Source organism: Podarcis melisellensis (genome assembly GCF_964234715.1).
Source record: "Podarcis melisellensis genome assembly, chromosome: 4".
NCBI lineage: Eukaryota > Metazoa > Chordata > Lepidosauria > Squamata > Lacertidae > Podarcis > Podarcis melisellensis.
The window spans coordinates 27,751,221-27,774,184 of NC_138531.1; the positions used below are offsets into that span (position 1 = coordinate 27,751,221).

Here is a 22,964-nt window from a genome sequence, read left to right on the forward strand (position 1 = left end):
ATCTTTATTTAACATACGGCATTTCCCCCCCTAAAATAATGCAGTTTTGAATATTTTCATCAACATATGTACTCTCTTGTTCACATTTCACCCTGGTAAAAATACATGTTTGTATACTACTTCACAGTACAGTTGCATTACAAAATTCAGAGAAGTGTGCATTTTAAAGGCTAGCTGCTTTCTGGTTCACAGATTTCTTCGGGAAGTGCAAATTAAGTAAGTTCAAATGGAATTAAGTAAACGCAAACTGAACTGAATTCCCTCTTGATAATAATATAATAATAATAATAATAATAATAATTTTTTATTATTTATACCCCGCCCATCTGGCTGAGTTTCCCCAGCCACTCTGGGCGGCTCCCAATCAGTGTTAAAAACAGTACAGCATTACATATTAAAAACTTCCCTGAACAGGGCTGCCTTAAGATGTTTTCTGAATGTCAGGTAATTCTTTATCTCTTTGACATCTGATGGGAGGGCGTTCCACAGGGCGGGCGCCACTACCGAGAAGGCCCTCTGTCTGGTTCCCTGTAGCCTCACTTCTCGCAATGACGGAACCGCCAGAAGGCCCTCGGCACTGGATCTCAGTGTCCGGGCTGAACAATGGGGGTGGAGACGCTCCTTCAGGTATACAGGACCGAGGCCGTTTAGGGCTTTAAAGGTCAGCACCAACACTTTGAATCGTGCTCGGAAACGTACTGGGAGCCAGTGCAGATCTCTCAGAACCGGTGTTATGTGGTCCCGGCGGCCACTCCCAGTCACCAGTCTAGCTGCCGCATTCTGGATTAATTGCAGTTTCCGGGTCACCTTCAAAGGTAGCCCCACGTAGAGCGCGTTGCAGTAGTCCAAGCGTGAGATAACTAGAGCATGCACCACTCTAGCGAGACAGTCCGCGGGGAGGTAGGGTCTTAGCCTGCGTACCAGGTGGAGCTGGTAGACAGCTGCCCTGGACACAGAGTTAACCTGCGCCTCCATGGACAGCTGTGAGTCCAAAATGACTCCCAGGCTGCGCACCTGGTCCTTCAGGGGCACAGTTACCCCATTCAGGACCAGGGAATCCTCCACACCTGCCCGCCTCCTGTCCCCCAAAAACAGTACTTCTGTCTTGTCAGGATTCAACCTCAATCTGTTAGCCGCCATCCAACCTCCAACCGCCTCCAGGCACTCACACAGGACCTTCACTGCCCTCACTGGTTCTGATTTAAAGGAGAGGTAGAGCTGGGTGTCATCTGCATACTGATGAACACCCAGTCCAAACCCCCTGATGATCTCTCCCAGCGGCTTCATATAGATATTAAAAAGCATGGGGGAGAGGACAGAACCCTGAGGCACCCCACAAGTGAGAGCCCAGGGGTCTGAACACTCACCCCCCACCACCACTTTCTGGACACGGCCCAGGAGGAAGGAGCGGAACCACTGTATGACAGTGCCCCCAGCTCCCAGCCCCTCTAGACGGTCCAGAAGGATGTTATGGTCGATGGTGTCAAAGGCCGCTGAGAGATCCAGCAGAACTAGGAAACAGCTCTCACCTTTGTCCCTAGCCCGCCGGAGATCATCAACCAGCGCGACCAAGGCAGTTTCAGTCCCATGGTGAGGCCTGAATCCCGATTGGAAGGGATCCAAATGGTCCGTTTCCTCCAGGCGTGCTTGGAGTTGTTCAGCAACCACCCGCTCAATCACCTTGCCCAGGAATGGCAGATTTGAGACTGGGCGATAGTTGGCCAAATTGGCCGGGTCTAAAGATGTTTTTTTAAGAAGCGGTTTAATGACCGCCTCTTTCAGCGGGTCTGGGAAGGCTCCCTCACAGAGGGAAGCATTCACCACCCCGCAGAGCCCATCGCCCAGCGCTTCCCGGCTCGCTTTTATCCGCCAGGATGGGCAAGGATCAAGGAGACAGGTGGTCGGTTTCACTCGTCCAAGCAGCCTGTCCACATCCTCGGAGGTAACAGATTGGAATTGATCCCATATAACAGGACCAGACAGAACTCTAGCACTCTCCCGCCCTGGCCCTGCTCCCACGGTGGAGTCTACCTCCTTCTGAATCTGAGCGATTTTATCTGCAAAAAACTTTGCAAAAGCATTGCAGGAGATCTTGGGGTCCCTACCAGGCCCCGGTGGTACAGGTGGTTCCGATAAACTACGAACCACCTGAAAAAGTCTCCTGCTGCTGTTTTCTGCAGATGCAATGGAGGCGGCGAAGAAGGCCCTCTTCGCCATCGCCATTGCCACTTGGTAGGCTCGACGTTGAGCTCTAACCCGTGTCCGGTCTGATTCAGAATGAGTTTTCCGCCACCGGCGCTCTAGCCGTCTCAACGATTGTTTCATCACCCTCAGCTCCGGGGAAAACCACGGGGCTGTCCGGGCTCCATGCAATCGGAGAGGGCGCTTCGGAGCCAGACAGTCAATTGCCCTGGTTAACTCCGCATTCCAGCGGGCCACCAGGGAATCAGCTGAAAGGCCATCAACTTGGGATAAAGCATCCCCTACCACTCTCTGGAAGCCGATTGGATCCATTAAGTGGCGGGGGCGGACCATCCGAATCGGTCCCACCTCCCTGCGGAGGGGAAGGGTTGCAGAGAAGTCCAGTTGCACCAGGAAGTGATCTGACCATGGCACTTCTTTTGTTTCGCTTTTAGTTAATGTCAGATCACCAACATCCGTAGAGGTAAACACCAAGTCTAAGGCATGTCCGTGGCTATGAGTTGGGCCAGACTTATTCAGGGACAGCCCCATGGAGGCCATGCTTTCCACGAAGTCCCGAGCGGCTCCTTGTAAGGTCGTGTCGGCATGGATGTTAAAATCCCCCAGGACAACCAAGCTAGGTGTCTCCAGGAGCATATCCGCCACGACCTGAAGCAGCTCGGGCAGGGAATCCTTGGTGCAGCGGGGAGGTCGGTACACCAGTAGGAATCCTGTACTGCCCCTATTGCCCAACTTCCAGAACATGCACTCAGAAAACTGGGTCTTCCCAATAGGACGCCTGGTGCAGACTAATGACTTCCTAAAAATCACTGCAACCCCCCCTCCCCGCCCACATGACCTGGGTTGCTGTGCGTAAGAGAAACCTGGTGGGCAAGCAGCGGCAAGGACAGGCCCATCTGCTTCACCCAACCAGGTCTCTGTCACACATGCCAGGTCAAATCCTCCATCCACAATCAGGTCGTGGATGGCAGTGGTTTTATTCATCATTGACCTGGCATTGCACAGCAACACTTTCAGGTCATGTGGGTTTCCCTTGCTGATTACTGTATCCTTCCGGTCAGGACCAGACCTGGAGGCAGGGATAGTCCTCAAACAACGACTAAACCTGCCTCCTCGGTAATGACATGGTCTGGTCTTAGCATAACTCCTCCTCCTGCCCGTGATCACTGAGATCGGGTGTCCCAATACATCCCCCCCTGTGGAACCTGCCCCACCCAATCTATTGGCTGAGGCCCACTCCCAGGCAGCCATGACCCCTCCCCTTAAAAGGCAAAATACAAACTATATAATAATTTAACAGAATAATAATAATAATAAAACAAAACAGAACAAAACAAAACAAAACAAAACAAAGCAAGGAACAATACTGCTGACTCAGTGCTTATCCCACCCCAAGCAAAAATAAAATAATGAAATAATATAATATTCTAAAAAACAACAACCACCATTTAAAATGCTGCAAATTAAAAGCGATTAAAACATTTAAAACCATTAAAAACATTTGATCCCCACCTATGACTACCAGGCTAAAAGTTAAAGCCTTACATGGCTCAGGAACTCAATACCTTAAGGACCGCCTCTCCCCATATGAACTGACCCAAACCCTGTGCTTTTCACCCAAGGCCTTTATGTCCTGCCTCCCCAATAACTTTATTTTATAGCTATACAAATGAATAAATATTGTATGGGTGGTGAGAGTTGAACTCCCTCCCCGAATCCTGGGAAAAACAACAACCAGTGCACCCATTCTCAAATTTTAAAACATGCTCGTCATCCATACCTTGTTTTCCATACACTGGGCAAGATGCATTATTACGGGTATTTAATACGATCCACTGGAGTAGGGAGATCTTCCCTTCAGCAACTGAACATGTCACATGCATTGCAGATCATTTTTAGGGGCTTACACAATATAAGCCCCTGTACTTCTCCTAGCGGATGGGGCTGTGGGTTAAACCACAGAGCCTAGGACTTGCTGATCAGAAGGTCGCTGGTTCGAATCCCCGCGACGGGGTGAGCTCCCGTTGCTCAGTCCCAGCTCCTGCCAACCTAGCAGTTCGAAAGCATGTCAAAGTGCAAGCAGATAAATAGGTACCGCTCCAGCAAGAAGGTAAATGGCGTTTTCGTGCACTCCTCTGGTTCGCCAGAAGTGGCTTAGTCATGCTGGCCACGACCCGGAAGCTGTACGCCGGCTCCCTCGGCCAATAAAGCGAGATGAGCGCCGCAACCCCAGAGTTGGTCACGACTGGACCTAATGGTCAGGGGTCCCTTTACCTTTACTTGCTTCTCCTATTTAGTAACAAGGAGGGTCACTACAGAAGTTGTGACCCAGGCCGAGAGACAGAAAAACTTGCATCAGAAGAGTGACTGAGAGCCAGACACAGTCTCAGCCTCACATGGATCAATACATCTTTAAGGCCATATGGTAATTTGACTCTACGTTAAGCTTTTTGGGCAGATTTCACTGCTAACGTAGAACAAATGATAGTTTCAGATAGTTGGTTTTCAAATATTTTGGGATGCATTCCAGGCATCAAAAAGCAATAAAGATGCACTGCGGCTGATGATAAATTAACAAACTGTTCCCAGAAGCAACAACTTATCTTTCATTTTAGGAGCCACCGTGCCGGATGTTTTCGAGAAGTTTAATCAAAATTCTCATCAGAAACCAAATGAGGGGGTTCTTCAGAAAGAACAACCACCCAGTGTGATTTACTTCATCAGATTAAGCGACTGAGGCCACATCACTTCATTCATGTAAGTAGTTTTATATGAGATGGCAAAAAGTAGCCACATTATTTACCAGGGAAAGTGGCATAAGAGTAATCAACTCATAAGAAATCATTGGGCATTTTGTAATTATCTTATCAGGCAATATTTAAGCTAGCTGGAAGAGAAAATTGTATCCAGAGACTTTTAACAAATAATACATGTTGGCTCAGATTGAGTTTATATGTCATGGGCTGTAGTTCCATAGACATACAGTACTAAACTCCACTAAAGCAAGCCTTTCCCAACTTGACATCTGCCAGATGTTTCAGACTGTAATTTGGATGGATGGAGGGTTAGTCCATTAACATCTGGAGGGCCACAGGTTTCTCACCCCAGGAGCTAGATAAGAAGAGCATTACCTGAAATCAAAGTTTGACAATAAATGAGAAGTTTCAAGAGGGAGCAATGGGTCATGAAGAAACGGGGGAGAATTTGGAGGAAACAATGGCAGAAAATAATAAATATAGGGATAGCTTAAAGGTAAAGGTAAAGGGACTCCTGACCATTAGGTCCAGTCGTGGCTGACTCTGGGGTTGCGGCGCTCATCTTGCTTTATTGGCCGAGGGAGCCGGCGTACAGCTTCCGGGTCATGTGGCCAGCACAACTAAGCCGCTTCTGGCGAACCAGAGCAGCGCACGGAAACGCCGTTTACCTTCCCCCCGGAGTGGTACCTATTTATCTACTTGCAGGTACCGAGCAACGGAAACTCACCCCGTCATGGGGATTCGAACCACCGACCTTCTGATCAGCAAGTCTTAGACTCTGGTTTAACCCACAGCGCCACCCGTTTCCTAGGAATGGATAAAAGCATGCAACAAGGGCATAGTTTTTAGAATGGAAATTGCACCCATCTCCCTCCCAGTGCGGCCTTCCCCATCCCGATGCTTTGGACTACAACTCCCATCATCCCTGAAGGCTGGGGCTGATGGGAGTTGGAGTCCAGCATTATCAGGAGGGTCATAGTTTCCCCAGGCCATTCGCAACTCCTTTCTTCTGTCTTTGAGGTTATTCCTTTACTGGTTTACAAAACCCAACCTGTCTCTAGTTTGGCCAGGCCCAGTTTCCCAGGTACCAATGGTTCTGAGTCTCGGAATTGGGAGGGTCAGAAAGAAATTCAGGAAAGCTGAGGCAATATACCAGTAGTGGGCAGGACAAGAGGCAATAGTGGCTGGAGCAATGAATGTACATTTCACTAATGCTCACTCACACTTCCCTCTCTATCCTCCATCAAAGGAAGCAAGAGGCATTATCAGAGTTCAAGGACATATTCCACTGAGGCAAACACTTTCAAGGAGGGTGCAAAACTGGGCAATCAGGTTTTGTACTAGAGGCTTGGAGGGCCTCAGGCCTCAGGTTCTTCACTCCTGGTATATGGCAAAGAATATTTGCTTAGTGCAACCCCTACTAAAGGTAAAAAACACCGGGTAGTGATAGTGAAGCCAAATCCTGTTCATAGGTATGAGCATGAGGTCATATAACTCAAATGTGTACTAAGTCCACGTGAGCAGTGAAACTTTAGCCAACTTGGAGAAACTCTCCATTTAAAATCAGGCTGGGGCTACATTATGGTCAAGATCTTTTAAAAACAAGTGAAAAGAAGAAAGTTATTTTTCTTTTCAAAGGCAAAGTCTGATGTTTCAAGTCGCATGTTGGTGTGTTAGGTACCTAGGATGTACTCTGCTACAAACACATGGCAGAATTATATACATATATATTGGTCTCATGGAATTAGCATGATATCATTGCTGCGTCTCTTTAACAATTCAATGTGAACTGTGTTGCACATTAATTAAGCTGAGAGGGGGAGCGGTGGGACAGATAGAAAGATGTTTTATGCATATTCCGTGCCAGAATAAAGCACAGGATACCTCTACCCTTCAGTCTCAATCTAACGCTTTACAGATGCAAATTAAGGTTCCCGGTCAGCAACTAGTTTGCTTGGGGGCCACTTGGAGAAAAACACTTCTCCTTTAAGTGTTCTCTTCTCAAGTTCAGTTACCAAGGACACCACTTTCTCAACATCTCATTTGAACATAGGCAAATTTGCCCAGGAGCTGCTGTTGTGTGTTGCATGGAAAGGCCACAGAAGTTCAAGACATAAGAAAAAAAAATGCACAGTATTTAGCTTTAGCAAGCAACTATGGAACTCACCAATCAATAGATGTCTTTCAGCACACTCAACACACAGCTCAATAAGATCCACAAATCAGGAGAAGAGGCTAGGTCTCATCCTGTAAAAGATCTGCAGTAGGTGGGATACTTCTAGGTAGAGTGTAATCAGACTTCATCACTGATATTTGAGGATTATTAGCAATACATAAATTCTGAATGAAAGCAAAACTCTGCATTTGTTAAGGGCTTAACAGGCCAAGCCTGTTTAAAGCAGCTTGGCACTAGCAACACATTTAAATGTGTTGACATGGAACGATCGCTCCCAGGGCTGAATCCTAAAAACCTGCAATGTATCAGTCGCAGATTGCACCTAGTCATATTTAATCCCATCCCCTCTCCTGGTTTCACTGAAGCATGGCAAGGCTATTTTCTGAAAGAAATGGAGATGTTTACAGTGCCGTTAAAAAACAGCCTCAGCCATTTACAAGTCAGTGTTGTATTGTGCCTCTGACTCCAGACCCGCAAGGCCTGAACCTTCTTATAACATCTTCTATGTACAGTGGTGCCCCGCAAGACGAATGCCTCGCAAGACGAAAGGGTTTTTCGGTTTTTGCGTCGCTTCGCTAGACGATTTTCCCTATGGGCTTGCTTCGCAAGAAGAAAGCCCATAGGGAAATCTCCGGGAACCTCTTTTAAATGCTGGCGGTGGGGAGCAAAGCCTTTCCCCCCCTCCGGCCTTCAGAAGAGGTCCAGGAAGGCCGGCGGGGGCCGAAAGGCTTTGCTCCCCACCGCCAGCATTTTAAAAGCGGTCCGGGATAGCAGGGAAGCGCTTCCCGCTATCCTGGATGGCTTTTGAAGGCAGACGGGGGGAGCAAAAACTTTTGCCCCCCGCCGGCCTTCAGAAGAGGTCCTGTACCTCTTCTGATGGCCGGCGGGGGGGGGGGCGAAAGTCTTTGCTCCCCCCTGCCTACCTTCCTGGGAGAGCGGAGAAACACGCTGCGATTCTCCGCTCTCCCCGACGGCTTTTGAAGGCAGAGGTCCTGGACCTCTTCTGAAGGCCGGCGGGGGGCAAAAGTCTTTGCTCCCCCCTGCCTACCTTCCCGGGGGCTTTAAAATCGCCCCGGGACAGTCCTCCGCTGTCCCGGGGCGATTTTAAAATGCTGGCGGGCGGCAGCGCTGCCGCCCGCCAGCATTTTAAGATCGCCCGGGACAGCGGAGAAGTCTCCGCTGTCCCGAGAAGGCAGGTGGGGTGGAAGCAAAGACTTTTGCCCCCCGCCGGCCTTCAGAAGAGGTCGGGGGACAGACTGTCCCCGGACCTGGTCTGAAGGTGGTTTCCATAGGAACGCATTGATTGATTTTCAATGCATTCCTATGGGAAACCGTGCTTTGCAAGACGAAAAACTCGCAAGACGAAAAGACTTGCGGAACGAATTAATTTCGTCTTGCGAGGCACCACTGTAACTAGGCAAGCAGTTTCCTGCAAACCTGGCCATATGGTGATGGAACTGGTGTCTTCTCTGGTGTCTTTCTGTGCTGTTTCATGCAGCTGGGCACTTAACCCATCACCATTCCAAAAGTGAATCAATGAAACAAGTGTGCAAACAGCTTTAGGCTACAGGTGCTTAGCATTAAGAACTGCTTATACTAATTCACAGAAGACCTTGTAGACTGGAAGGCCTCTCCCTTTTCAACCACTGAAAAAAGGTCAAGACGACTTTTGGATGAGCTGCCATTTTCTCCACAAAGAGATGCTGGCAAGGGAAGCTTATTACCCAGAAATAGTCTGAAAGTTAACAGAAGTAAGATAATACAATCCTATGTGTAAGGAAAGGTGCCATTTTGACAAGAGGATAGAGTTAATTGATGATAACTCCCCTGCCACTAAGGGACGCGGGTGGCGCAGTGGGTTAAGCCACAGAGCCTAGGGCTTGTCGATCAGAAGGTCGGCGGTTTGAATAACCCCCAATGGGATGAGCTCCCGTTGCTCAGTCCCTGCTCCTGCCAACCTAGCAGTTTGAAAGCACGCCAAAGAGCAAGTAGATAAATAGGTACCACTCCGGCGGGAAGGTAAGCGGCGTTTCCGTGCGCTGCTCTGGTTCGCCAGAAGCGGCTTTGTCATGCTGGCCACATGACCCGGAAGCTTTACGCTGGCTCCTTCGGCCAATAAAGTGAGATGAGTGCTGCAACCCCAGAGTTGGCCACAACTGGACCTAATGGTCAGGGGTCCCTTTACCTTTACCCCTGCCACTGCCATCTTACTCTTAGACTGGTGTCCCATCCTGGTTATTAATCATATCTATAAGCACCAGCAATTCTGGATCATACGGTGGGCCCTGTGTTTACAATTGTTAAGAAGGGCATCTTCCCTGCTACACCAGAGCTGTCTGTTACCTTTTCGTTTTTCCTCTCTTCTGCTTTGCAGGCTGTGTTGGTTGGGCTGCAAGTTGCCAGGCTACTGATGGGCCCGTTTCCTGCTTCCCCATTCAGGTTGACTGCAGTGACGTTGGGAGGAGTAATTGCTGCCGCCGCCGACGTGAGGGGAATCATGGGCCTGGCACACTGTGCTCCGGGGATGATGTGCACAGGGGAGTGGTGGATGTGTTGCGGAGAAACCACAGAGTGTGGCCTGACCACAGTGCTTGGGAGGCGGGATGGGGAGTTCTGGGTTCTTAGTGGTGAGACTGTAGCTGTGGGCCGGTCCTGTGCCTGCACAGAAGGGTGAACAACTGGAAAGAAAAAGAGAGAAGGGAACAGTAAGGAAATAACTTGACTGGCACTAAACACGGTCAAAAATAGGAAGGGCCATATAGTACAATTGTACCTTGGAAGTCGAACGGAATCCGTTCCGGAAGTCCGTTCAACTTCCAAAACATTTGCAAACCAAAGCACAGCTTCTGATTGGCTGCAGGAAGCTCTTGCAGCCAATCAGAAGCCACAGAAGCCCCATCAGATGTTCGGTTTCCAAAGAACATTCGCAACACTCACTTCCAGGTTTGTGGCGTTTGGGAGCCAAACCGTCTGAGTGCAAAAGGGGTTCAGGATCCAAAGTATGACTGTAGTCACTTTTAAAGGTTGTAAAGTGGTCTGGATCATGCCAACATTCCAGTGTGTGGATTGACATGTACTAAAGCACCGGCCCATAAGGCGCACCTAGTGGTTTTTGGGGGGGGGGGAATAAAGAAAAATCCCCCCCAGGCGTGGGGCTGGGGAAGCCCGAGCTTCCCCCGACTCCACCCCCCAGAACAGGCTGCTATCCGCAAGCCTTGGGAGCCTGGCGGGAATTCTCGCCGGGCTCTCCAGGCTTGCGGATATCTGCCTGAAGTCCGGGGCACGCTGCTCAGTGTGCCCCAGGCTTCGAGATGCAGGCTAGGGAGCCCGTGGGAACTCCCGCGGGCTCCCGAGGCTTGCGGATAGCTTCCTGAAGCCTGCATTTGCCCCATAGGACGCACACACATTTCCCCTTCATTTTTAGAGGGGGAAAAGTACGTCCTATGGGGCGAAAAATACAGTAAGTTATTTTGTCACTCTTCTGCTTCTCTGAGAAATAGCTTGTATCAATTTTTTATTCGTTCTGCTCAGAACAAGATCTCCGTAGTCTACTAATTTCCCTGAAAATTCAGAAATAGCACAAGCTGCTCGACCTGGCATTGAGGCGGTCATTTAACCTCCCAAATCTACACTGTGGCGCCATTGCCAGGTGTTGAGTGTTGCTGTTTTCAAATTAAAAAAATTATCGGGACAAATTAGATAGCTCTGCAGGATGAGAAAGCAATCTGTCAGCCTCAGGAAGTATTTCTGAAATGGCTTTGAATTGCCACAGGGATATATAATTAACTGTTTTTTATAATTTACTATGCATTATAGTCAATGTTAAAAGCAGAATGAATCTGCACGCAGGTAATTATTATTTGAATCAAGAAAGCCATCTGGGAAAAGGTACATTGCGGAATGCATGTATTCTGTTTACATTTTATTTTCAATAAAAGGTAGCTGTATTCCAAGACCTCAGGATTTATCGCTCGTGTTTGCCTTGCATAATAAAGACATTTCATCTTTCAGAGCCTAATAAAATGTTTTTAAAATGTTAAGTCATGCACTGCTTGTCAAGTGGATTTAGAAGCATTAACCTTCTCAGCATGCAGAGTGTTTTATGCTCCAAAAGGTATTTGTGTAAATATTTGCAAGCACCGTAATTGATTTCAGCTGTGGCAAGTGGACAACCTGATAAACAAAATTCAGTTCCCAGCAATCAATAAATACTACCCTAAACACTACAGGGCACATAAAAACCTTTCCTTATTGCATGCTGGGCTTCAAATAGAGCAGAATATTTTCAGAGGAAACCTACGGAGACAAAAGGCTTCCAGGGGTTTGTGCATCTGAGACAGAATACCAGATTTGGGGAATATGGATTGTTCAGACACATGAAGGACCTATACGTACCCATTTGTACAGAACTGCGGGGCTGGATGCCCGTCTGCTGAGAGGAATACCTCGAGCAATTATTCATCTGTGGAGAGGCTGTTGGCAGCTGGGGCTGAGTGGGCGGAGCGGTGATTGGAACAGCTGGCCTGACAACAGCAGCGGCGTTTGTAAGAGCTGGGCTTCCTGGGTGGACGGCTCCTGGAGAGCCTTTGGCTGTGGGAGACCCTCCTGCCAAATTCCTGGGCTGACCAGCTCCAGCAGGAACCCTAGAGAGAGAAAGAGAAAGAGAGATAGAGAGGGGAAACCAAAAGCAAATGCTCTGTGCAGGCACACAAGAAGACATCAAAGGCATATTCTTATCATCGTTTCCAGAGGGATAGCTTTGTTAGCCTGCTCTGCACCAAAGGCACTCAGTTGCACCTCTCAATAGGTTTCCCTGGCACATTGCTAGGTTTCTCTGGTGAAATCAGAGTTCATGCACCTATGCAAAGCCTGCAGGTTGCTGCAGATTATTATTATTATTATTATTAAGCTGCAAAAACACAACAATGCAATGGAATAATAATAATAATGTAACACAAGACTGATGCAAGAATATGTGGAGGAGAGACAAGAGTTAACATCAGGCCATTCGGTCTACGATATTTTTCATCCCAGAAGCTAAAGCAGTATTTGGATCATTAATTTTAATCGACTAGCCAGTCACCTGAGTACCTCTGGGTAGGCATGCCTCTTTGCTTGGCTACGTTCGTCACCAAGGACTGCAAGGAAGTCTGAATGACTGCATGCTACAGAAATCATGATGGAATGAAGGTCGTTGGGTCTCTAAATTTTACAGGGTAAGCGCACTGAGAGACTGTAGCTTCAGGAGCAAAATGTAATGCAAAATGCACAACATGTGAAAAACCACCAGCAGCTAACAAATTGAATTCAATGAGTGTTAGGCACACCTAACTCTGCACTGCACTGCAACCTTACAGTCTTCTAGTAATTTATCTTGCTTAGGGTCTTTATATATGCAACAGAAAGATCCAAACAGAAATCCTTAATCTCACAATTGCTCCCTTAAGCAGAAATAATTTTTGCAGTGCTAAAGGAATGCTGTCTTTATGACCTTTGGTCTTAGATTATTCTCCTGGGTAACATAAGGTCCCTGCTTAATTGCAAACAGATACATTTTAACTGTTATAACAACTAATATGCATGCTTGTTCTGTAAATATATGAATTAGAAAGTTGGGATTTAGGTCAGAGATTTAAATCAATCCCTTTTTTTTTTGGTAGCTTAACTTATCATGATTTAAATATCAGACTCTTCTTTACCTGGCTGCTCGAAACCAGCCAGGTGAAGGAAAAAAGGAGAAAAAATTAACTCCAGCACCTTAGCTTAAACAGTATCATGGAGATAAATATTACAAAGATATATTACACTGCCTTGTTGAGATATAAATTGTTTGCAATTCTGGTTTCTAGAGAGTGCTTCAAGTATAAGCTTCCAGTTCAGATGTCACTGGAAATCAGGAAGTCTCTCTGAAGATACACCTGGCTTGCCAGTAGTACATCTGAAAAGGACCTAGGGATCTTAGAAGGCCACAAGTTTAACATGAGTCAACAATGTGATTGGCAGGTGATGGTGTGGTTGCTCGAGAGCCTGTCTTTCCCAGGCTTTATTATCTGTACAAACTATCTTACAGTGCAGAGCGTCACAAGTCCATGTCTGCTCAGTCGCTAGCAGAATCTGGGAGTGGGTGGTCCTTATACCTTCCCCAGCATAACAGTCGTGTGACCACGCAAACCTACTGCGCAATGTGGGCGCTGGCAAAGGAGGACTTGCCTCCCCTCCCCTTTGCTCAGGCTCGGCGTTGAGGCTCTCCCTAGCATCTTCTGATCCCTGTGTCCCTTCCCCATTGGAGGCGGGGCTTCCCTCCTCGCCAGAGGAAGAACTGCTTCGCAAGATCTTCGGAGGCTCCCTGTAACACAACTGCTCTTCCACCTCTCGCCTCTGAGCTGATGGCAATTCCTTGACAGTGATGAAGCAGCAAAAGAAGCTAAGGCTATTCCAGGCTATACTAGAAGTATAGTGTCCATGTCAAGGGAAGTAATAGTACCACTCTATTGTGCCTTGGTCAGACCACACATGGAATCCTGTGGTGAGTTCTGGGTGCCGCAATTTAAGGAGGACATTGGCAAGCTGGATTGTGTGCAGAGGAGGGCAAGCAAGATTATCAAGGGTCTGGAAACCAAGCCTTATGAGGAATGGTCGAGGGAGTTGGGTATGTTTAGCTTGGGAAAGAGGAGATTGTTAAGAGATATGAGAGCTATATGAGGGCTGTCACATGGAAGATGGAGCAAGCTTGTTTTCTCTTACTCCAGGGGGATTCAAGTTACAAGAAAGGAGATTCTGACTAAACGTCAGGAAGAACTCTCAGGGACTTAGAGCTGTTAGGCAGTGGAACAGACTCCCTCGGCAGGTGATGGACGCCCATGGAAGTTTTTAAGCAGAGTTGGTTGGCCATCTTCCATGGATGCTTTAGTTGAGATTCTTGCATTGCTGGGGGTTGGAGCAGAATGACCTTTAGGCTCCTTCCCAATTCTACAGGTCTATAATTCTATAGGTAGAGATACAGAGAAGGGAGCACCTGAGCTCATTCCCTCTTGAATAAAGCATGGCTTATTGGACCAGGAATGTTACCTCTAAACTGGGTCACTGAGTAAGACCAATAAACCCTTTAGTCAAGTGCTATCTATCCTGAGTGTAGCCAACAAATCTAGGGTCTCTGACACGTACATAAAGTAAGACTGATAGCAGAGTGATATACACTATGGCCTCTCTCTTTCTCTCTGTTTTAGGGGAACCTAGTGCAACCTGAAAAAAAATATATTTGTATGCTAACATTGCTCAGGATATGTATGATTGCTCAGTGCCCATCTTTCCACTGTTTCTCACCTCGAAACAGGAGTTACGTAGTTGCCGGGAAAGACTCCAGACATGCCGTTTCTCAAAGACGTCCCTTTGAACCAGCCATCCTGACACTTCTCAATAACGCGATACATTTCACCCTTGCGTAGTTCCAGTTCATCTGTCTTCTGGGGCTTGTATGCATATAATGCCAGGTAGCTGTAAAAAAGGAATGACATAAACAGGGAATGTATGAAGTTGAAACACACACATGTGACCTGATTCAGGCTGCATCTCAGTTCCCCCCAATCAGAAAGCTCTGTTTGTCATAAACGATGCTTCCTAAATACACAGGTAAGAGGGAGTTATTGAAAGTGTAAAGAATGGCAAATTATTCCAACTACAGTGGTACCTTGGGTTACAGATGCTTCAGGTTACAGACTCCACAAACGCAGAAATAGTACCTCGTGTTAAGAACTTTGCTTCAGGATGAGAAAAGAAATTGTGTGGCCGTGGCACAGCAGTAGCAGGAGGCCCCATTAGCTAAAGTGGTATCTCAGGTTAAGAACAGTTTCAAGTTAAGAATGGACCTCCAGAACGAATTAAGTTCTTAAACCGAGGTACCACTGTAAAAAGCAAGAGTACTAAATGGCTCCATCCCGGTAAAGTTAGGCATGGCACCTAGGCCTCACTAATAATAATTGGACTTAACGTCAGTTGTAAATAACTTCCTCCACTGGTGTCCAAAGGACAGTCTCAATCTTAGCTGGATGTGACAGACTGAGATGAAAAGGAACAATGAATCAGAATTCATTGCAGGGGGCTTGACTAGATGGCCATTGGGTCCCTTCTAACTGTAAGATTCTATGATTAAAATGATGCAATAATCCAGAAATGCTACAAAACAATTACTAGAAATAATAAAGAAAACAATTCCCAATTCCCCCTGTTTATCAGCTATGAAAATGCTCTTTAAAATGTTCTGAACGTTTGCTGCATTGCACAAAACTGCCCTTTTCTACTGAAACCCTTGTGGATTTTTCTAGCAATAGGAGTAACAGGAGTAGGAGGAGTTCAGTCCCAGAACAGATGAAAAAAGAAACACTGAACTACTTGTGACTATAGACTGCAGCCAATAAATATGATGCATGGCTTTTAAAACTTCTGTTTTCCAGGAAATGTAATTTGAAAAATAAATCCTGCTTTCTTTCTTTATCCTTTTCCTTTACAGTGCCACGAATTCTTTTGCACTGTTTTGCAGGCAGGAAATAAAAATGGCAGTAATTATTAGGACACTTACATTTTTCTAACAAGTCCTCTATGTGCACTTTGGGGCTCAATTTACCATGTGCTTGCAGTATGGAATGTTCTGATCTTTTATGTGTTTATTTGATGGTAAACATGCGAAAGCACTGCAGCCATCCTCATTGGCCATACATGTGCAATGGACCACTCTACCATGGGCCATGCTGTCTGCCACTCCTGGGCGAGATGCACACACCAGACATAGATATTAACACTATCTGCAACTGGCCAGTGGCACTAGAAAGGGACAAACTGGGAATTTGCCTTGACCTTTACGCAGGCAAACCAGCAGCTGCAGTTACAATGTCACTGGTAAAAGGTAAAGGTAAAGGGACCCCTGACCATTAGGTCCAGTCGTGGCCGACTCTGGGGTTGCGGCACTCATCTCGCTTTATTGGCCGAGGGAGCCAGCATACAGCTTCCGGGTCATGTGGCCAGCATGACTAAGCTGCTTCTGGCGAACCAGAGCAGCGCACGGAAATGCCGCTTACCTTCCTGCCGGAGCGGCCCCTATTTATCTACTTGCACTTTGACGTGCTTTCGAACTGCTAGGTTGGCAGGAGCAGGGACCAAGCAACGGGAGCTCACCCCGTCACGGGGATTCGAACCACCGACCTTCTGATCGGCAAGTCCTAGGCTCTGCGATTTAACCCACAGCGCCACCCGCATCCCACAAAGTCACTGGAGGAAAGACCAAATATGGCACAGGAGGGTTGTTTAAAGGGCTTCTTTGAGCAGGTCAAGAGGTTAGAAGAAGGTACAGAAGGGCTACCAAGCCACCCAGTGGAACTTGCACTGAAACCAGAAGAGCAAATGTACAATCCCCAGCTATGGTCCTAGCACCATGCTGTGGTGGTAGGCACTATGATAATATTCTCTCTCCACTATATAAGAACTAAGTGGCTTTGGTCTTCCACAGGATGACAATTTAACTGTTTTTGCCTGAACAAAGACTTGCAATGCCATATATAATAAACCTTGAATTAGATGAGGCTGCAAGTTACCTGATAAATGTTGTTGATTTACCAGTTTCAGCTGCTTTTCTTTCAGCACCTTCAATAAGACTTGCTGCTGGGTTCATAACTGTACCCAGTCTTGTCTGTCCATTGATTGACACTTTTAATCATTGGTAGGGAAACTGTGGCTGCCCAGATGTTGCAAGGCACTATCTCCCATCAGCCCTAGCCACCATGGCCTATGATATTATGGGATTGTGGGATTTGTCGTCTAACAATATCTGGAAGACTGCAGGTTCCCTATCCCTGTTTTTAGCAAAGATGGCTGTACCAACATTTATAAGAACCACCTTTGCAAAACTTAGGCGTGGATATGATTGCTGGATGGAGGTGGAAGGGAGCCCTGCTTGACACCTGTTGCAAAAAAGCACGGAAAAGCCATTCTTGTGCCGAAATGACCTAGATAAGGGGGGGAAATGTATTTATATTTCCTTGGAGCATGCTCTTGGCATAGTATTGAGATTAACAGCGTTATCCAGCTACGAAGTCTCTGGACATGACTGCTTTTCATCACCCACTAGCATACACTTTGAGGCTGAGATAAACTATAAAGAGAGAGAGAGAGAGAGAGAGAGAGAGAGAGAGAGAGAGAGAGAGAGGAAAAAAATCACCCTAGCACCTTCAAAGCGGCAATAAGATGACATTTCACAGTACGGTGGGCTGGATCTAGTTAACTGACACAGTTTTAATCTACAATATTCAGCACTAAAAGTTGCCTGCCAGAATTTCCAGATTTAACTTTGGGCCTGAGGGACTCAACTGTGACTGAATTTATAATGTTGAATTCATGGTGCTATGGTTAATGTCATCTCTGTAGGTCTATTATCAGTTTGAGACACAATTGCTTTGAAGTGAAGCCAGGCTCCCGGCCACAAAGAGCACGAAGGTGCTTATTTTTCTTTCCCCTCTCTATATAAAATATTCTATAACTTGGTCAAGTGAAATAGCGTAGGCAACTGACTGCTAAAATGAAGAGAGGATCAGCCTTATATATATATTTTTAGCAATGAAAGATGGGGAATTAACTGCTTATACTGCAAACTGAAACACATTTACAATTCTATGATTTGCACAATTATACTGTTACCTGTACAACTGTTACTATTCAATTATCTTATCTGGCGTGGTGTTTCCTTGCCCATCAATGAAGTTTCACCACCACAGCGAATTACTACGAAAGCTGAAGCTTAAGTGCTAGAACGTCTGCTTTGCAGGCAAAAGGTCCCAGGTTCACTCCTTGGTCGTGGGTGGATCCCTCGTCTGAAACCCTGGTAAGCCACTGCCAGTCCGTGTGGGCAATAGGATGAACCAATCGCCTGACTACAAGGCAGATTCCTATGCTCCAACAGATAGACTTCTTATACAAACACATTAAGGTTGCACTCAGAAGTCATGCTGAAACACAGCTTTGTGCAATGTTCATCCTGAGCCATGGTTCCATCAAATAGCCTTGTTCCAAACAAACCAGTTAGTTTGCTGGCTCAGATGAAATGATCTAACCTCTGCTAAGCCGAACTGGGTGCAAAAGCAATTGCATGGGAGGAGGAAAGCTGAGTACACTGATTGAAGGTTCATTGCAGCTCATTCACAGTGGGCTAAGCAATAACAGTTAAGTGTGATACCTGAAGATGGCCTCTGTCTGAATGCACCTCCAGGCAGGGCTGGGAGACAGAGAACCCTGTTTAAAATTCTTACACTGCCAGTCAGTGTGGATCAGTGTTTCCCAAACTTGGGTCTCCAGCTGTTTTTGGACTACAATTCCCATCATCCCTGACCATTGGTCCACCTAACTAAGGATGATGGGAGTTGTAGTCTAAAAACAGTTTGGGAAACACTAGTGTAGCACAATTCAAAGTGTTGGTGCTGACCTTTAAAGCCCTAAACGGCCTCGGCCCAGTATACCTGAAGGAGCGTCTCCACCTCCATTGTTCAGCCCAGACACTGAGGTCCAGCTCCGAGGGCTTTCTAGTGGTTCCCTCACTGTGAGAAGTGAGGTTACAGGGAACCAGGCAGAGGGCCTTCTCGGTAGTGGTGCCCATCCTGTGGAACGCCCTCCCATCAGATGTCAAGGAAATAAACAACTCTCTGACTTTTAGAAGACACCTGAAGGCAGCCCTGTTTAGGGAAGTTTTTAATGTTTGATGTTTTATTGTGTTTTTAATATTCTATTGGGAAACCCAGCCAGATGGGCAGGATATTAATAAATAATAAATAATAAATTATTATTATTATTATTATTATTATTATTATGCTCAGCTAGATGGGCCAATGGCTTAGCTCAGCATAAGGCAGCTTCCTATGTTCCTGATTATGGACATTCTAAAGACATTGTGCCCTCATTGAAAAGAGAAGTTAAAAGCAAGGTAATTTAGTTTCCCGAATTTCTCCTTTGGGCAGAGCAGATTATTAATTTCAGATTTATTTTTGGAAATATACATCCGGCCCACACTTGGGTTTCTGTTTCAGCAGTATAACTTATGTCAAATACATACAAATATAAAACACATCCATTATGAGATTTATTTAAAGACATTTAAAGTCTTATCCCTGATAAAGTCAACCTCTTCTTCTTCTAAGTAATAGTTAATCAACCTGAATCATCTTTTGCCTAAGCTGAAGCTTTTTGCACATATGATGTTCATGCTATGTCTTCGTTATTCTTTTTCTACAGTGTACAACTGGGTGGTTTTTTTTTCCATTCTAGAAACTGTGCTTCCTAACAAAGATGGTCTCAGGTGTTCAATTGTACAGGAATGTAATGGTTTAATTTGCAGGAGCAGATTTCTGCAGCTGATAGACACTCAGCCTGCTATGCAATGATTCATACATCTGTAATAAATATCTTGGAAGCTAAAAATGGGCTATATAAAGAAGGTGACCTGGCCTTTCACTGTTCATTTTTCAGCTTTGGCAGAAGGCTGGGTTATGTTCAAGACAATGATAACTACATGAGAAGGGTTCCTGTCGCAGAGCTATTATTTCAGACGGCAAACAATGAGAGACAAAATGTGTTGCGTATCCTTAAAACAATGTTCGATGCAAAATGGAGGCTTACATGTTGAGGGGCAGCTGGACCTTTGATGGCGTTCCCTGATCTCCAATGATTGCACCTGTTCTGGGTCCAGTCATGGTTGCAGTTCCAGCGAAAGTAGAATCCTAGGAACGAAAGAAAAATAGAAAGGAATGAAAACAAATAATTTCACAACATACTTAAGATTTGTTCAGGAGTTAGAGCTGCACTCTCTCTCTCTCTCCCCCCGAATCCCAAAGACTTTCATTGGCATGGCTGCCCTAACCATTGACATCCTTGCAATGTTAGCTTAATGTTATGGGCCAATATCAATAAAGAGCTCTTTATACAAGGCTTCCAGATGAATAGATTTCAGATAATTCGTGCTTCGAATCACTCACAAACTGGTGACTCACATACTCAAGGTTTGGCTTGAAAAGCAGAGCTACTATTGTTCCAAAGGCAGTGAAAGTACCTCTAATCCCCTTACAATTACTGTAAGTACTTTTTGAAGGCCTCTCTGGTTGATCCCTGCCATTCATGTTCCTAGCAACACCTTGGCACTTATGTACCAAGTTATTTTTTGCAGTTTCAGGTCTTGCTGCTGCTGGTAGCTGTTTTCTTGGTGGCTTGTGGAGAACAGCAATGATCTGCTCACCTGGGGCTCTGGGGGAGCAGCATTTACTGCATGGTGCGGCCATGGCTGGTCCAAGGAGGCCGCCATCTTCCTGCATGGCTGGGGGAGGGGAGGATCACTTGGCACCACCTTCCTCTGGCTGTGTTGGACCTACATGCAGGCTGACATCCCTGCAGACAGTTGCAGGACTTACTACCAACCCAGTCTGTTAGGTGTCTGTTCAGTGTAGGAGCGGGCAAGTTAATATATGGACCTTGCTATGGTTACTCAGTCGCCATATCTGGAATTTTCTCCTGCATGCAAATTGGCCAGCTTGCAAGCTTTCACCTACCTCATAGCAACCGTCACAACTTTGACGGATAATGCATTGGGATCCTTAAGTCATGCAAGTACCCTGCTAAAGGGGTTCAGGAGGGGTGACTCTGTCCGGGATTCCACATGGGGACCGATGGGCCTCTCCCAATGGCACCCTGTGTGGTGTCGTGGCATGTGGTCCACGTCGTGGGCAACTCCTCAACACAGGGTCGACCCCACTGGGTTCCTATCAGACAAGATGCAGGCTGCCTGATGTTGCATACATGCCCAATGCCTTAGCCAAACCTACTCTTATCTATAATCAATAAAATTGTGGCCTAATCCAACCCAGTACCAATCTATGTTCATTTCCTTGGTCTTCCCTCCACTGGCTGTGGACATCATGAGTCTGTGGTGGCAAGGGAGTGCTCATGGAACCCCTGTGAACACGCAACAGCCAATGCACCTCCTAAAGATTGATGTGCTGGTGAATCTTGCCTTGTGGCTGATGTATATTCAACTCAACAATACATATTTTGCTTTACAGCAACTCTTTTTTTTATTACCTTAAGGCATGTTTGTTTAGCTTTACACATTCTAGGAATATATTTCTGGCACAAGGAAGACTTGATTGTTCACAACAACGATTATAGCTCAGCTGCAACGTGCCCAGCAATCTTGGCAGTCTTGGAACTTGGAAAGCAAATCTTTGCGTCTGCTTTCAAGGACCTGCTCAATATCTCTATCACAGGAGCAGCATTTAATTTGAGAAGTCGCATCGTTTTCCTGCTAAATCGTTTTCTTATTAGCTCTGTGTGATAATAATGTTTTACATGTTTGTTGAAAAATAGATTATTGTCATTTGCTTTGTTCTGGGTATTACTTTTTTTTAATAACTGGGACTGCTCATCTCTTTAGTGAAAAGGGATGAAGCACAGAACAATGAAAAAATAATTATGGTCATTATAATACAGTTTGTATTGAAGTTTATATTGCTTTCCATTCCGATCATATAAAGCATTTTCATAAGAGAAACCAGACAGAACTTACAACTGGGTACAAATAGAGATACAGTCATACCTCGGGTTGAGCGTGTTCGAGTTGCGCTCCGCGGCAACCCGGAAGGAACGGAGTGTGTTACTTCCGGGTTTTGCCGCTTGCGCATGCGCAGACGCTCAAAATGATGTCACGCGCATGCGCAGAAGCAGCAAAAAGAGACGTGCACAGATGTGCCGTCGCTAGTTATGTTTGCTTCTAGATGCGAACGGGGCTCCGGAACGGAGTATCTAGAGGTACCACTGTATAGTTTTCTATGGATTATAGTGGCATGAGGCTACCCAAGGGCACAGGATAATTTTTGTTGTTATTGCAACAAGAAAGAAGGTAAAAGCCTGTCTGAGTATAGCAGAAGGAAGAAATTTGAAAGTACTTAAAACCCTGGAAGTACTTAAAAGTAAACCCTGTGCTCCATTCATCAGAATTCAATCTATCATCTGAGGTTGAATTTGGCCCTATGGTATTAAAAGTTTCCAAGGTCTTGTATCTACTTGAAAGTGGCGGGTTCACTTATTCAGCTATTAAAGAGACCTTGGATGGAATATATTTATAAATCTCCCCTCTTCTTTATGAAGTCTTGTGGGATTTTTCAAATCCACGAGTTGGAGGCGCATTTCATAAGCTGTGAAGTGTGACAAACTTTTAATGCTTCTTTCCAGCTCACCGTCTAATAATCTTAAAACTCCTATCAGTCATTTACTTAGCACCAGGAACTGGCGCAAGGGCAACGATGCAGAAGCATCCCTTTGATGCTGAGCCTCGGACTTCTCATTCCGTATGCATTGTTCTCCTAAGATCAGAGGCACGTGGGCCGTGCATAAGAGCACAGAACTTTGCAGAGAAGATTTCGGAGGGAGGGATACATTGGGCCTAAGGCAACCTTATCCTAAAAAAACAAGCAAGCAAACAAAAACCCTCAAAAAAAAATGTAACCTGAAACAGCAACAGTCTTCATGTGCTGGAGGCAGGTGCGCGCTCGTCACCTATCCTTATATGTAATGTAAAGTGAGACATGTTTGCTTCATGCGTAAGCCTACATGCATCACCGCGGAACTGTTCCCTCTGGGCAGGGGGAAGTAGAGAAAGATTGTACCAATCAGACTTTGCAATGTGTGGGTCTTTGTGGTGTTCCCATGGCAGGAAGGCAAATATGTTCAGCCCTTCAACACACGAAGACAACTGTCTGCACAAGTGCCGGAACTGAGCCCATGTCAAGGGAACCTAGGTTGCCCCTAAC

At 46.1% G+C, this 22,964-nt stretch overlaps 1 protein-coding gene and 1 long non-coding RNA gene across 3 annotated transcripts in view; one reads left to right on the forward strand and one right to left on the reverse strand.

Annotated features, from left to right (window-relative positions):
* LOC309367866 overlaps positions 1 to 9,625 on the forward strand; it is a 36,562-nt gene extending 26,937 nt beyond the window's left edge. The window contains exons 4-5 of the long non-coding RNA XR_014167400.1: positions 4,818 to 4,959; positions 9,509 to 9,625. This is a non-coding gene — a long non-coding RNA (uncharacterized lncRNA). The remainder of the gene's footprint in view (positions 1 to 4,817; positions 4,960 to 9,508) is intronic.
* Positions 1 to 22,964, reverse strand: part of SH3RF3 (SH3 domain containing ring finger 3) — a 207,305-nt gene that overhangs the window by 17,620 nt on the left and 166,721 nt on the right. For both annotated transcript variants that reach the window (XM_081907378.1, XM_081907377.1), the window contains 4 exons: positions 19,786 to 19,886; positions 14,458 to 14,628; positions 11,530 to 11,777; positions 9,478 to 9,812 (listed from right to left, as the gene is read on the reverse strand). In XM_081907378.1, coding sequence (XP_081763504.1) covers positions 9,478 to 9,812; positions 11,530 to 11,777; positions 14,458 to 14,628; positions 19,786 to 19,886 — 855 coding nt within the window. The remainder of the gene's footprint in view (positions 1 to 9,477; positions 9,813 to 11,529; positions 11,778 to 14,457; positions 14,629 to 19,785; positions 19,887 to 22,964) is intronic.